Source organism: Barbus barbus (assembly GCF_936440315.1).
Source record: "Barbus barbus genome assembly, chromosome: 27".
NCBI classification, from domain to species: Eukaryota; Metazoa; Chordata; class Actinopteri; order Cypriniformes; family Cyprinidae; genus Barbus; species Barbus barbus.
In genome coordinates, this window is record NC_136755.1 from 28,109,033 (window position 1) to 28,123,739 (window position 14,707).

The 14,707-nt window shown below is 34.5% G+C and overlaps 1 protein-coding gene across 4 annotated transcripts in view; it reads left to right on the top strand.

Annotated features, from left to right (window-relative positions):
• LOC306847540 (focal adhesion kinase 1-like) overlaps nt 1–14,707 on the top strand; it is a 90,964-nt gene that overhangs the window by 21,896 nt on the left and 54,361 nt on the right. The window contains exon 2 of one of the 4 annotated variants that reach the window (XM_079381526.1): nt 1,274–1,300. The exons of 1 other annotated variant lie outside the window; for it this stretch is intronic. Coding sequence is in view for 2 of the 3 variants with exons in the window: in XM_079381524.1 (XP_079237650.1) it covers nt 7,929–8,046 (118 nt within the window). In the remaining variant the exon portion in view is untranslated. Of the gene's footprint in view, nt 1–1,273; nt 1,301–7,683; nt 8,047–14,707 lie in introns of those variants that run through there. 2 more of the 4 variants (XM_079381524.1, XM_079381523.1) reach the window with 2 other exon arrangements.

A 14,707-nucleotide genomic window follows, 5' to 3' on the forward strand; every position in this document is an offset into this window, starting at 1 on the left:
GAGAGAGCGTTCAGTGAACAGCCGAGCCGAGCGACAGAAAGATAGAGATGGCGGATAAAACACACAAGACGCAAACGACTGCGGAACGATAAGGCAAGAAGTAGGAGCAAAATTTATGTTTTATGTGCTAGATATATAGGTCTGGGTCGCTAAAGACCCGAATATGTAATAATCAGGGGTGCAAACTTGTCCCATTTGGTTCTGCAGCGAGCACCCTCTCTTGTTGGCAAAGGAATGGACCCGCCCTACTCTGCCTCTGATTGGCTTACCTTAATGTTCTTTCCCTCATCCAACCAATCTCACTCCTGAAGCCTAACTTTTAGACGCTGCAGGTTTTGCGGTCCTACTCGCCCCGCTCCGAGCGGGATTCAAACTAGAGCGCGCCACTTGAAATCAGGGAGTGAGGTTTAACCTGCACAGCACTTACCCGCTGGCCTCTGCTACACTAGCAACTGTCCATATTTCGGACGGAATGCATTTGTATCTGCTGTAAATGATCCGTTTAAATGGTGATTACCGCGTGAGGCTGCTGTTTTTTGTTGTTGTTTGTTTTGTTTTGCGTGAGGCTGCTGTTGCGATAGCTATGAAGACTGTAAGTTTCGTTATCGTTACATTAGTTCGCCGTAGTTGTCGCTCAAACGTCTTTTAATCATATAAAGGTGTTTAACCTTGAATGGTGCACTGCAAAAAATGCTTTGAGTTTTTGTCTTGTTTCCAGTCCAAATATATCTTAAAAATCTTAAATCAAGAAGCATTTTCTAGACAAGTAAAATTATTCTTGTATTCAGAAGAAAAATAAGTTTGTCACTCCTGATGAGTTTGCACCCCTGAATAATGGTTGGCGAAACATTCATGCATTTAAGGGTTAACGTTAATTTTATAGCTCAATAATCTTTCTGTATGTCAACTATTGACTCATTTGTGTATGTTTTATTTCTGCTGAGGATTTTAGTAGAAACATCAGTAGTAGGAACAAAGTTGATATTTAAATGAAACTCATTTGAAATCCAGTCGAGCGCTCATGTATCTTCTGATTTTGACTTGGTTATTCTCAGTGTGTTATGAATATGTCTGATTTTGCCGGTGGTCTTGGCAGTAGTTTTGTCCCAGATACGCAGCGCTCTGCACCGCAGACAGGGGGCGCCGTGGATCCCGTATCTCCGTCCCCTGAGATCACAGATGACCTATAAAACCACATGCTCTGCTCAATGTGCTGAGACGACAAAACCAAGGACCTGACCTCCCTTTTCTCTCTCTCTTTCTCTCTCCACAGACATTTCCAGAGTTTCATTTTACACAGGTGAGTGACTTCATCATAAACTCTCTCTGTGTGTTTATTTCAAGCAGAGTAACACAGACTAAATCAGCGGCTGTGAAGGCTGTGGAGGGTGATTGTTGGAGGTTTTGTCTGTTCTGTTGAGCTCACTGTGCTTTAATGTGTCAGAAATAATAACAATTAGTGGCTAATGAAACTTTATAGCAATGAAACTATGTATTTTTATTTTATCTTTATTTAAGAACATAATTTTGTCCCTATGACAATAAAGATTTGAAACTTGAAGTTGTGTAAAACATACGTTTCTGGTAACACTTTACTATTAGGTTTCATTTATTAACATTAGTTAACATGAACTAATAATGAACAATTCGTCTGAAGCATTTATTATTATTAAATAATGTTGATTTCAGCATTTATTTATTCATCAACCTTATCTAGTGCCATGTGAACAAGCATGAACTTTATTTTTATTAATAAACGTTAAAAAAGACTAATGCTGTAAATATATTTTGCTCATTTGTTAGTTCACGTTAATGAATGAGGCTGTAAAGTATTAGTTTTCTTAATCAGTATTTTTGTTATTTTCCATTATAAATATCTATTATATCTAAATATCTAATTTATTTTAATTGATTAATTTATTCCACCGGTCAGAGAAGGGGATGCCACTTACAAAATTCTGTGGCGGTACCATGCTTCATTAATGCATTATTTTTTTTCATGATATTTTTGAATGATTACCATATTTATAAAGCTCATATAGATTCATATATTGATTTATTAATTGATTTATTGACTTTTTCAGCATCATAACAGGTACCTAAGGATGTTTGTCATTAAGGAACACTGAATTATTGTCCTGTTACAATGAAATGTCAATACCAATTTACTCCAAATAAAAGAAATTAATAAAATACTTCATGAGAACTAAAGTACTTTTTAAAACTTAGTCTACACATATATGCATCTTTTGTTCTCAAAACTAGTAAAAGAGTCCCAAAAAAGCTCATAATAGCCTAGTACTTGTTTGTTATTATGAACACTCTGTGTTTCTGATTTAGTTTTTATTTGCTGTGTGTTTTTGTCCATTTGCATGCATGTGTGTTTGTGTGTTTCATCTTTGGTGGTGCGTTGAGGTTTTGATTCATTAGTTTGTGTCTCGCTGAGGTTGGTTTGACGTGGTAACGAGAGGAAATGAACTGATGAGTCATTAACGCTGTCTCATTTAATATTCATCAGTGTCCTGCGGGTGCCGTGCGGGACAGACCCGGCCGTCTGGGGCCTCCGTCTCTGCTGCCATAGAAACGGCAGATTCACACGCACGTCACCGGCGGAGACACAAACCAACAGTCTGTGTGCTTCTGACAGCGGTGCACTGCGGGAATCTGCTGCATTCACAATAGAATTCAGACAGTGTTTCTTATGAGTGCTGTAATTGACTTACTGTAAGACTTGAGATATTATTAAGGGATTGTGAGGGATGATCAGACTCATATGGAAATGCTCATTTAATTGTTTGTTTACTGCTTTTCAGTCAGTGTTTATTTGCATAAGATCCGCTTTCTCTCTTTTAGCATTTATTCATATGGCAGACCGTGAGGAATGCTACAGTTCAAGCCATTAATCCTAAGCGATCAATAGTGTTGAGGGTGCTGCAATACAGAGTTTAAAAAGCTGGCCAGAAGGCATCAATCCAGTAGAACTGCAAGATTAAATTGTGTAGAATTAACCGCTGATTTTGTGAGATTGACTGTTAGCAGGTGAAGTTTAATCAGCATGTAAGTGGTGCATTTAGAAACAGAGAAGGAGTTTGTGCTGCTGCAACATTGATGAGAAGCACCTGATTTACCAGCATGTGTCGTATTAAAGATGCAACTGTTAACCGTCGCACCTTGTTCATCAACACACTGTTTAATTACTCCACAGATGTGCTTTCTAGCATCTGCAGGAATGCATAGTGTACTTACTGCCTAATGCACATATTTTTTTTTTTAAATAATATATTCAAATTGTAGTATTTATTTTTTACATTTCCATATTTTATAGAAACTATATAATATAAAATGTATATTTCATATAAATTATATATGAATATAAATATGCTATAATTTTATTGTTTATTTATTTTTAGGTTATATATATATATATATATATATATATATATATATATATATATATATATATATATTATATTTCAGATAAATATATATTATATTTCAGATAAATTACATATTAATAAAAATGCTATAATTTTATTTATTTTAAGTTTTTATGGTATATTTTAGATGCATTGTTAGTATAAAATATATTATGATTTTATTTATTTTATTTATCTTTTATATAAATTACATGTTAATATAAAATATTATACATTTATTTAAAAATTTATTCATTATATTAAACACTTAAAATGATTATAAATAATGAATATTATATTTTATAATTATACATTAATATAAAATATATTGCAGTTGTATTGATTTATTGACTTATTTTAAATTTTTTATATTATAAAAAATTATATATTCACTATATTCAAATTATATATTTATACAAATATATTAGAATTATATTATGTATTTATTTTTTTTTGGCTTTATGTCTTCTATCAAATATTAAATATAAAATATTTATTTATTTAGTCATTTATTCACATTTTTATAAATATAAATATAAAATGCATTGTAATTTTGTAATTTATTAATTTTTATATTTTATATATTTAAAAAAATATTTTATAATTTTGTTTAATTATATATATTTATATATTTTTCTTTCTTTCTTTCTTACTTCTTTCCTTCCTCACAGAATCCACGTGAATATCATGGTACTTTTTTGTAAGTGGAGTATCTACCATACTCTGATGTTTGTACAGTTTCTTGATGATAAATTGTCCTCTGAAGCTTGATCTCTTGGGATTTCAGTGCCAAAGGACACACTCGGCCTCCTGTAGTCCTGACCCCTCCTCAGTCCTGTCCCGTGCATTATGTGTGTGTTGTGTGTGTGTTGTGTGTGTGTGTGTGAAGCATGCGGTGGAGTGTGTCTCAGTGCAGCAGTGTGTCCTGCTGAGGGAGTCAGAGGCGTTTGTAAAGGCTTTTGTCAGGATCAGTGGGCCGGATGTGAAGGGTTTGTATAGGAAAGAGCTGCACCCCTCCCTTCCCAGCAGCCTCTTTGTCTGGCGCTCTCTGTGTTTGGGGTTTTGTGTAGGGGGTGTAGATCCGCAGCTCATATAGTGTCTGCATGAACGCCCAGCACTGCTGTCATGGTTAGTGCTGTAATTTAACCACCCGTGTGTCTTTTTTGAAGGACACAGAGGCATGTGACGTCCAGTTATGATCTCTGAAATAATAACACTCATCCAGTTTGGTTTAAAAATGTCTGAGAAATGTCTGACATTTGCAAGTGAAACCCAATAAAAAAATGGCAATCTGACAAAATAATAATTTAAAGAAAGATTGTGGCTGAGATTTGTGATCGTTCGTTCACACACTGGCTCTGCAGTGCATTATGGGATACAGTACTAAGTGTGCTTTGCATATTTTGCACATTTTGTCTTTACAGCAGGGTTATTATAGTGAACTAAAAACTAAAACTATAAAACATATTTTCATTACTTGAGTTGAGATCAAATTAATTTTTTTTATTAAACATTTTATTTTAGCTAGATGCCAAGACAAAATGTCTCATTTTCATTTAGCTTGACTTGAAGTACTAAAATAACAGGACCATCCTGTATGCACTAGATATTCTATTCTATTTTATTTTGTTTTAATTTTGATGGGGTAAGGTTTTACAGCTATTTTTTAGAGTTTTTAAGTTGTACTTATTGTTGTTAATTTATTGGACATTGTTGAAAATCTACAAAAAATAGTTGAGCAGCTCTTCAGTTTACGACAATATGTGACAGTCAAATAAAATAATCAACTAAAACAAAATAAACTAAAACTAATGAGTAAAAATGTATAAAAACTATATATATAAAAAACTATATATATAAAAGCGTCTGCCAAATGACTAAATGACTAAATGTATATATATAACTAAATAACCCCCCAAGACACAAAATTAGTAAAACTTGAACTATAGTTTAAAATAAAAAATAAATAAAATGAAATGTAATTCAAAATATTAAGAAAAAGTATTATTTTGTATTAATTATGCTGAAATACCACTGGTTTACAAATATTTACAGTTTACAGAAGCAGAGAGTGTGTGTGTCTGTGTGTGTGTCTGTGTCTCTGTGTGTGTGTGTGTGTCTGTGTCTGTGTGTGTGTGTGTGTGTGTGTGTGTCTGTGTCTGTGTGTGTCTGTGTGTGTGTGTGTGTGTGTGTGTGTGTGTCTGTGTGTCTGTGTGTGTGTGTGTGTGTGTGTGTGTGTCTGTGTGTCTGTGTGTGTGTGTGTGTGTGTGTCTGTGTCTCTGTGTGTGTGTCTGTGTCTCTGTGTGTGTGTGTGTGTGTGTGTGTGTCTGTGTGTGTGTGTGTGTGTCTGTGTCTGTCTGTGTCTGTGTGTGTCTGTGTGTGTCTGTGTGTGTGTGTGTCTGTGTGTGTGTGTCTGTGTGTGTGTGTGTGTGTGTGTATAGAAATAGAGTAGTATGTTAGTATGCTATTCTGAACATAACCAAGGAGCAGGGATCTTGTTTCCAATGAAATGGTATCAGTCGTCTCAGTTCTAAACACTCCTGTGTGTTTGTTCTTCTGCGTGGATCAATGCAATCATCGTGGAATTTCCTCTTGTAGCACAGTGTTCAGACAGATGCTCAGAGATCTTGTGTTCACGCACAGGACGGCTCTGACCGTCACGGTTTGGTTCCATCTGTGAGGATCCTGAATGAACGAGAGCTTTAGAAGATCTCCTGCTGATAAAGCCAATGATTGGATTCAGTCTCTCTCACACACACACACACACACGCACACACGCGCGCGTTTACATAACTAATGACTACAGAATAACCCAAACCTCAGACCAGCCCCGAAAAGAAAACATTGTTTACTTTATGAATCATTTTATCCTTCAGAACATCCCCAGTGGGTGTTTTTCTCAGATTTAGCTCATTTTTGAGGAAAAGTTCGACCCCAAACTTTCTCCAAATGCCAGGTGACGTGGATCTTAGATGCACACACACTTTGTCTTGTGGAATAAAATCACAATTATTTGTGCTGTAGCAGTTAGAAGATGCTGGTTTAACCCACATACACAACACGATCTGTACAGAATCCATGCATTTCCATGCTTTGACTGACATAGATTGTGTCAGATGACAGCTTTATATAATTTGAGTCAGTGCTCTAGATTGTGTTCAGATGTTTTCAAATGTGTTTACAGCACTGGTTGACTAGCTTAGTGTGATATTTGATTTTTGATCCAGTATATGAAAGCATCTCACATCTCAGAATGTGTTCAATTACTTCACAAATGAGCTTTTATGCATCTGTAATCCACAGTGTCTGTATTTGAAATGCAGTACTAGTGTGCTTTTTACTGCATACTATTCATATGTATTTAATTTATTGTAATAATAAATAATATATTTCCAAATAAATTATAATATAATTATAAATTATAATATATTTATGAGACTCACTTTATTTATGTTTGTTTTATGTAATATATTTTATTTAAATTGTATATTATTATAAAATTGCTTTGCAATGAGCTCAGATGGTGAATGATGAAATAGAAATATTAATTGTAATTTATTCAATAGAAAATAGTATTAATGTCACTATGATTAAAAATCAAAGTTAATATTTAAATTATATTAATATGATTAATAATACTAATTTAAATGTCAGTATTGATGTATTAATATAAATTAATATAATTATTACTTTAGCAAGATCGTTTCAATTGATCTTTTTTTTATATATATATATATATAAAATTATTAATTGTAAATGTTCCTGGAGTTTTAGAAGCATGCAATACAAAAAATATATTTATAAATGTATATAAATTTGTATTCTATTTGCATTTATAATAATAATAATAATAATTATTATTATTATTATTATTATTATTTGTCCTTGAATTATTTTTTATTATAATAGTAAATAAATAATACTTAATAATAATGTTATATAGTGAATTAATAAAAAAAACTATTTAAAAAGTGATGTTAAATTTAAATAGTGATAATTTTTATTATTATTATTTATTATGTTTTATTGATTTATTATAATAATTTTAAAAACACTGTGTTGACTAATAATAAAACAAGAAAACAAGAACTATGTCAGCGGCCCCTTAGAAGGCAGCTGCCTATGTAGGCAGTAAAGAGCAAGGCAGCTCACTAGGTTTTGTTAGAGAGCTGTAGTGTAAAGAAAACATGCAGTGAGCATGCTGGGACACACAAATGGGCGTTTGGGGACAGAGGCAATAAAAAGGCACGCAGGTCAGCGATGATTTGCAGTCGTGGTCGGGTTGGTAAACATCCACTGCTGAAGGAAATGATTGTGGGATTTGCATATTAATGAGTCTGCAGTGGCTCCTCCCCCTCGAGCCTCTGCACTGGCCTTTCCTGACTCGATCGGCTCAGTCGCCTCAGTGAAGAAGAGCCACACAGACACCATCTGTCTTCTCCTGTGATCGCCCCGAGTCAGGACTCCTCTGTGTGGATTGTCTGGGTGTGTGGCGGGACATTGCTGGGTCTCATGAGGGTGTTTGAGAGCGACGGGTGCTGGCTGACCCTCAGCACGGCCTCAGACAGACAGTCAGCCGCGTTCATGGAGAAAAGACGCTGTAGTCCTTTCCCCTTGTGCTGGGCCGGAGGTACATGTCTTTCTGTTTGCTGCTGTTGTAGTGCTGAGCAGTGTTTGTGTGTCAGGGTGTGCAGAGTTTCTGATTGCAGATTGTTTGTGATGGTTTGTAGTGTTTTGACACTAGTGTTTTTGCTTTCTACATTTCTAAAAGAACGAGTTTTATTTTATTATTTTGTTTTGTATTTTGTTTAATCTTGTTTTCAATCTATTTTTTGTTTTCATTTGGTTTTTTTCATGCTATTTTATTTTATCTTTTTTATTTTGTAGTTTTTTTGTATTTGTTTAATCTATTTTTTGTTTTTCAATTATACTTTTATTTTATATTTTTGTTTTATTTTGTTTTTAAAATTTGTATTTTTATTATTCTATTCCATTCTATTTAACCTTTTTATTTTATTGGGTTTTTTAATATATTTTTAATAAATTGTATTTTATTTTGGGCTGTAAACATGAATTAACATTGCACTTTGACATGCGTTGTAACAACAACATCATTTACAATGTTTAGCTTTTCTCATCTTACAAAGAGGAATCATACAATGTTAAGTAATTAATCATAAACCAGTTCTTTATTTTTGTTTTAAAGCAATATCATTAAGCAATATTTTATTTTTTGCTTTGCTTTTTTTGTGAAAGAGATTTCATTTGTGTGTGTGTGTGTGTGTGTGTGTGTGTGTGTTCAGCACCTGCTCTTGATACTGTCCATCAGTCAAACACTCATTAAGTCTTAATCGGATTGACTCTTGTGTGACTGACAGGGTAAACCATCTCAATGACTCAGTGTGTGTTTGTGTGTGTTTGTGTGTGTGTGTGTGTTCACTGTTTTAACGTGTGTTCATCCAAGGAATCATGAGGAGAGAAAATTTTATTTGAAAATGAAAAATATGTCTATTAAATATAATTGGTTGATTTGATTTAGCTGCTTCAGTTCCTGGTTAAATTAATTATAAGTCAACATTTCATCAGTCAGTGTTGATTCTTTCAGCTGCGGCTCATTACAGTGAACACATCAAATAATCCTGTAGCAAACACACTCATTATGTTTATAAATTCATTCATTCAGAATTTGTTCATGCTTTAGTTCACAGTTTCAGAGACAGCTTAAAAGAGAAAGCTCTGTATAATTACATCTTGGCCTCTTGCTGCATTGAAAGCATCATTTTCACGATTCATCTCATGCTAAAAAGCTGTTTGCTTTAGTTAAGCCTTTAGGAGAATATGCTGTATCATGAGGCAAAGAGTGCATCTTTTACATCACTGGCCAAGTTTTTCACAATTTTTATTCCTATATTCACTTGTTTGCAGTTATTATGCAATGTTGCATTAATGTAAAATGAAAATAAATGTATGATAAAATTATGAAAAGATGAATTATGTGATGTTGTATAGTATATACTCTTGTATAGTCTGACTACTGTGGTGCTCTGATCAAGAACTGGACGTTTAGACAAAAAGACAATGCCTGATTAGTAACAGGCAAATCTGAATAAATCTGTGAAAACAGAATTGAATATACAGGGGGAATATTGTTGAGTTATTACACACAGAAACATCCTTGTCAAACGCCGTGACTCAGAAGTGTCACTATAGGAGTCTGGGATGTTTCCCAGCAGACTGATGTGAAGCTGTAAAATCAGATCAGCTGGCTGTTTGTGTGTGCTTTAGTGAGATTAAACCAGCCGGATGTGGAGAATATGGATGAGAGAGCCAGAATGTACAAAAATGCATCTTCTAGCTAAATCATAAAGATAATCTGTGACCCCTGAAGAGCAGGTTATGCGTAATGGCTGTGTTATTATCATCAGATCTAATGCACACTGAGTGTTTAGCAGATTTAATGTTGTGTATCTCTGGATGGTTGTTCTGGGAGTGTGTTGGTCTGATTGTTTCAATGCATTTGCATGTGTGACGCATGTTAACATACGGCCATGTGTTCAGAGGTCATATGAGGTCACGTGGGCCTCCCTCGTCTCCTCGCATCTCTTCTTTGCTGTCATATCTCATCTGGTATCATCTGTTTCACTCTTTTCTTGCTTCTAGTAGGCTCTTTTTTCACTCATACCTTGTCTTTTTGCATTTCTTTCTTCTCTTTTTCACTCGTCATCTTGTTTGCTCTCATCTTGTCTCATCCCTTCTCAACTCTTTTTCCCCTCATGTCTTCCCTTGTTCTCATCTCATCTCGTTTCTTGTTTGCTCTCTTCTTGTCTCTTTTGCGCTCATCTTCTCTCTTTTCATCTCAACTCTTTTTGGCTCTCTTGTCTTCTCTTTTGCTCTCATCTTCTCTCATTTCTTCTCCTTTGCTCTCATTATGTCTCTTCTTTTTTGCTCCTGTAGCATCTCGTCTCTTCTCCTTTTCTCGTTTTCTTCTCTAATCTTTTCTCTGTTGCTCGTTTTGCATCTTATTCTTTTCTTTGCTCATCTGTTTCTCATCTCTCTTTGTTTTTCTCATCTGATCTCTTCTCTTTACTTCTCATTTACTCTCATGTCTTCTCGTTTGATCTCACCTTGTCTCTTCTCATCTATTTTGGCTCTCATCTCTCCTTTTCTTGTCTTTATTGCTCTCATCTCATCTCGTTTATTTTGCACTTGTTTCATCTCATCTCTTCTCTTTTTCTATCATGTTGTCTCTTTTCTTCCCTTTTGGTCTCATATCATCTCATTTTGTCTCCTTTCTATTCTTCTTCTCTAATTTCTTCTTGATCTCTTGTGTTTTGCATCTTTTACTGTCTCTCATCTATTTTATTTCTTCTTTTCTTCACTTCTTGCTTATCTTCTATATTGTTCTCATCTAATCTCTTCTTTGCTCTCTTCTCTTCTCTTCTGCTCTTTTCCTTCTCATCTCTTCTTTTATTTACTGTCATGTGTCTGGTTTTGTCTCTTTTCTTGTCTCTCCTCTACTCTTTTGCTCTCATATTTAGGGCCCAAGCCAGTAAGGCGCAGGGCCCTATTGTTCTTCTAAGGATTATTATTTTTTTTATTTATTTTTTTTTTTTTTTTATTTTTTTTATTTTTTATTTCAATCATCCGGGCACTTTTGGGGGCCTTAACGTGCCCGAAAACTCTCGAAAATTGGCACGCACATTGGAACCTGCGGCCATTAGGACGCCGCTGAGGCTGGGACCCGGGCGTGGCACAGGGGCTCTACGGCGCCCCCTGGAAAATTGTCAGAAAACTTGATGTATAGCTCACACATACTTGCACGTATTCATATGAAACTCGGTACACATATAGAACTCATTGAGCTGAACAACTTCCGCACAGCATGTCTTAGGCTCCGCCCAACAGGAAGTCGGCTATTCAGGGCTGTTTAAAAAGCGCATGCTCTGGAATTTGATATACTCCTCTGAGGATTTCCATACGATTGCCACCAAACTAGGTGAACATGATCTCAAGACATTGGGGACGCTAAATTGCGAAGATATTTTTGATATGTCGAACGGTTTGCCCGTGGCGAGGCGATGAAGTTATGGCGAAAAATGAGACCCAGGAAATGCCTAATAACGTCCACATACATTGTATGATGTAGATCAAACTTCAGTGATTTGTTCGTTGTATGATGCCGATCGGATAGATGTGACTATTATGACTGAAAGTTATAGCGCCACCAACTGGCTGCAGGAAGTGTGTCGTTTTCAAAATGCTTTGAATTCAGCATCTTCTTTTACCTCGATTTGCTTCAAACTTCACCAGAATAATGTCAAAACACGGCCGATGTAAAACTGTGAAGGGAATATTGATATCTAAAATTATGTTGCCATGGCAACGTGTCAAAGTTGAAAATTCGTTTCTGGTGATTTTGAGGCAGATAACATGTTTAGAATGTCATGAAACTCAACACACATATCAGTATTAATGATAGTTAGACACTGGAAAAAGCTCATAAACGGGCGTGGAAGAGACACTCTATAGCGCCACCTTTTGTCAAAAATGAGGGGGTTAGTTTTAGCTACAGACACCAAACTCGGTACATAAATTGTTCTAATTAATCCGGACAACTTTCTAATTTACAGTCATTAGCTACGACCAACAGGAAGTCGGCTATATTTATTTTAATGTGGGTTTTTTTTAAAAACGGGCTGTAAACAAATTAATACTCCTCCAAGCAGAAACACGGAAATCACACCAAACATTTTTTATCATGATGCCAAAATACTGAAGATGCTAAATTGCGGACGGATTTAGGATATCTTGAACGATGATTTAATGGCAATTTATTAAAGTTACAGTAAAAAATATAATTTTTTTTTTTTTTTTATCTTTTAAGAGCAGCTTCCAAACACTTCATAAAAAATTACATACACAGAACAATACAGTCTGAGGATATGTGATTAATTTCATGAATTTACAATACACTATGCTTAGGAGAAAATTTAAAAACTATCAGAGAGCTCTTAGACTGCTGAGTGAGAGCTCCCTGCCAGTCTGCAGCTGAGTGAGGGGTGGGGGTGGGGTGGGGTGGGGTGTGAGTGACTGTGTGAGTGACTGTGTGGATTGAGGCAGTGGGTGAGAGAGAGAAAGAGAGAGAGGGTCTGTTTTTTAAAATCTTTAAAAGATTTTGATAACACTTTATAATAAGGTCTCAATTCTTAACATTAGGAAATGCATTAATTAACGTGAACTAACAATGAAAAATATATTTTTACAGCATGTTAATTCTTCCATGATAGTATGAACTAACAAAGAACAATTTTTTTAAAGCATTTATTAATCTTTTTAATGTTAGAAAAATAGTCATGTTCAAAAGATAAACTTTAAAATGTAATAATATATTAACACATTTTGGAATTAATATTGATCAACATTAAATGGTATATAATTATTAATGTTTATATATATATAATGATAGCTACAGACACCAAACTCGGTACATAAATTGTTCTTATTAATCCGGACAACTTTCTAATTTACAGTCATTAGCTACGACCAACAGGAAGTCGGCTATATTTATTTTAATGTGGGTTTTGTTTTTAAACAGGCTGTAAACAAATTCATACTCCTCCAAACAGAAACACGTAAATCACACCAAACATTTTTTCTTATGATGCCAAAATACTGAAGATGCTAAATTGCGGACGGATTTAGGATATCTTGAACGATGATTTAATGGCAATTTATTAAAGTTACAGTAAAAAAGAGAAAACTTTTCTTTTCTTTTTTTTCTTTTAAGAGCAGCTTCCAAACACTTCATAAAAAATTACATACTCAGAACAATACAGTCTGAGGATATGTGATTAATTTCATGAATTTACAATACACTATGCGGAGGAGAAAATTTAAAAACTATCAGAGTTCTCCTGTCTCTGTGCTTCTAATGTTTGCGGTAGGTGACTGGGTGGGTGACTGACTGTGTGAGTTCAGTGAGTGTGGAGGGGGAGAGAGAGAGGGAGAGAGAGAGAGGGTCTGTTTAAACTTCTCAATAAAATCCTTAAAAAATGCTTATAAAGCATTAAAGGTTTTGATAACACTTTATAATTAAGTCTCATTTGTTAACAGTAGGGAATGCATTAATTAACATGAACTAACAATGAAATATATATTTTACAGTATGTTAATTCTTCATTGATAGTATGAACTTACAATGAACTAACAATGAACAAAATATTTTTTATATTAGAAAAATAGTCATGTTCAAAAGATAAAACTTTAAAATTTAATAATATATTAACACATTTTGGAATTGATTTTGATCAACATTAAATGGTATATATTTATTAATGATGTAAATTAACAACAGTTAAATAATGTTGTTTTTTAACATTGGTTAATTCACAAATAACATTAAATATTAACAATATATTTTTTACTTTATTAATTTGTGTTAGAAAAAATTATTCATGTTAGTTAATGGAAAAATAAATCATTAAAAAATGCTTATAAATCATTAAAAGCTTTGGTAACTATAATAATTTCTCATTTGTTAGCATTAGTAAATGCATTAACTAACTTCAACTACCAATGAAAAATATATTTTCACAGAATTTAAAGTTTTATATGTTCTGTGTGTGTGTGTTTCACAGAGTTGATGGTTTGGATTAACCCTTTAATTGCCGTATCCCTTAAAACCAAACTGCCAGAGGGTTACTGTGATGCTTGTGCTCGCTGGGCACCGTTTTATCGATGCCACCGGGGTGGCGTATGCTGACGGCTTGGGCCCGTCATCGCTGCTCGCAGCTATATTATCTTGTTGTTTCTCCTTTCCTTTCTTCTTTACTCTCATCTGTTTTTCTCCTTTTCTCTCATCTCTTTTCTTCTTCATTGTCCTCATCTCATAATTTCTTCTTTGCTCTCTTATTATCCTCTTCTCACTTCATCTTTTATCTTTTGTGCTTATCTTCTCATCTTTTAACTTTCCATCATATCGTCTCTTCTTATTACTTCTCTTCTTATTTTCCCTCTTCTCTTCTTTTCTTGTCTGCTCTCTTACCATCTCATCTCCTCATCCCCTCATCTCCTCATCTCATCTCATCCCCTCATCTCATCTCATCCCCTCATCTCCTCATCTCATCTCATCTCATCTCATCTCATCCCCTCATCTCCTCATCTCATCTCATCTCATCCCCTCATCTCCTCATCTCATCTCATCTCCTCATCCCCTCATCTCATCTCATCCCCTCATCTCATCTCATCCCCTCATCTCCTCATCTCATCTCATCCCCTCATCTCATCTCATC